The sequence below is a fragment of the Helobdella robusta genome, assembly GCF_000326865.2.
Source record: "Helobdella robusta unplaced genomic scaffold HELROscaffold_2, whole genome shotgun sequence".
Taxonomy (NCBI): Eukaryota; Metazoa; Annelida; class Clitellata; order Rhynchobdellida; family Glossiphoniidae; genus Helobdella; species Helobdella robusta.
In genome coordinates, this window is record NW_008704083.1 from 9,480,893 (window position 1) to 9,482,938 (window position 2,046).

Sequence of the window (2,046 nt, forward strand, 5' to 3'; positions counted from 1 at the left end):
CTTTCTTTGAAAAATAAAACAACTTCAAAAACAGGCAAAACAAATTTTTTTCAAGTGTCAATATTTTTTATTTTTTTCAATTCAAAATTATTATACAACGTGCTAATGTGTTTAAAAACAGTTTCAGGAAGAGTTATGTGAATTTTTCCAACATAAGAAATGTTATCATCAGGTATAACAATCAAAATATGTTTAAATGGTACATAGCAAATATCTACATTTTTAGGCCAATAAAAAATATTTTCTTTAAATTTCTTCAGACAGTTAACTTTTAAATCATCATTTTTATCATCTCTTTTTATAATGTTTACTAAATACCATTTCTTATTATAGACCAAAGGTACAAATCGACCCGGCTCATAATCATCATTGGTGTCTTCACTTTCATTTTTATTAAAATTGTATCCAAATAAATCTGAAGACAAACGTTTCATCAAAAGTTGATCATTTTTGTCTGGAATAAATGAGTGATGACTTCGACAACCCTTTATTTTATCTGCTGACCTAAATCTTTTTCAAGCATTCCTAGCAGATCTTTAATTTCTTTTTTGTCTACCCAAAAAAATTTAATACCATTTATTTTCGCATCAGCGTATGTGTAAAAATCTCTGGCGTTCAATATCTGATCTTTTTTTGATGCCTGCAAACTTGCTCTTGCAACCAATCTTTTTGTTGTCCCTCCAATTCCATCGCAAGGACTTTTACCATGAAAAGTTGCAAAAAAGTGCCATTCTGCTTTTAATCCAAAATCCTCTTTTGTGATGAATTAAATTAGAAAAATTTTTGTATTGACTTACCGCACCATCAGAAAAATATTTAATTAAAGTAACGTTTTTCAGGTTTTGTTTTACATAGTTAATTAAATGTTTTTGAAAAGCATAAACAGCGGAAACATTGTGATCGAGACAGTCGCTAATCATGCAAACGCTTTTGACAGATAAGTTTTCATAAATAAATAAATAAGTTTTCTGTAATAAAGAACAATTGGGTGAAGAGTAACTTGCGTGTTGCTCCAATGTTGACTCTGGATTGCATCCTGTATTATCACCGAATAATTTTCAGCAAAATCCATTAAAGCAATACACTCCGAACTTTTTAAATTTTTTTAGAATCGCTAAGATATTTCAATTGTTCTTTGCTTATGTAACGATGCGATGACAACTCGTCAAGTTTTTGCGAAAATCTTTCAATGAAACTGTCAACTGTATCCTGTACGGAAATCAATGAACTGCGATTATCATCATGGGAAATTACAGCTTCTTTGAAAATCGCTCTTAAGTTATTTTCGACACTCAGTTTTCCTGGGCATTCCTCACATCTGTGTAACATACATTCTAAATTTTAAATTGAAAAAAATAAAAAATATTGACACTTGAAAAAAATTTGTTTTGCCTGTTTTTGAAGTTGTTTTATTTTTCAAAGAAAGCAAACGCCAATTTTATTTTTTGATATGTTGTTAAGCTATAAAAGCACTATATAAACAAATTTTAAAAATTAAAAAACGTTTGGTTCTTCATAGTTAAAAATGGCGCCAAACAAAAGAAGTTTTTCATATTTTTGACATTTTGAGCTCCGATAGCTCAAAAAATTCAATACAGATTTTAACGAAATTTTGTGATTTATTTGTGACTTTAAGGTACTTCTAAAATAACAAAAAATATTTATTTATTTTGCGATAGATTTTGAGCTACGCTGTTTTGAAATCGGTGAAATTTTCAAAAAATTCATTTTTTTCTAGATTTTTTGTTCAAAATATCCTTTGATTCGAGACAATAACATTTATTTTTTTTGTTATTACATTGTTTCACTGATATGCACAAAAAATTTCATCAAGATATGTTGGCTAGTTCAAGAGATATAGCGTTCTACGTAGGTACAAGTTTTGAAAAAAATCGCTCAAAAATTTGAGGATGCTGTCACAAAAATCTTCATAACTTGAAAAATAATTGAAATTTTTTTATAAAAATTTTATTTTGTCGATGAAATACATTGAGGTACTTACTGTTCAAATTTAAAAAAAATCGGAGATGGTCGGGCGTGGACCAT

The 2,046-nt window shown here is 28.4% G+C and overlaps 1 protein-coding gene across 1 annotated transcript; it reads right to left on the bottom strand.

The window, feature by feature from the left end:
• Window positions 1–487: 487 nt before the first annotated feature.
• On the bottom strand, window positions 488–2,046 carry HELRODRAFT_160884 (hypothetical protein; the record flags this gene model as incomplete). The annotated part of the gene is made up of 3 exons (XM_009017809.1): window positions 488–753; window positions 1,149–1,318; window positions 2,003–2,046. 3 exons carry the CDS (start codon window positions 2,044–2,046, stop codon window positions 488–490), a joined length of 480 nt encoding a protein of 159 aa, XP_009016057.1.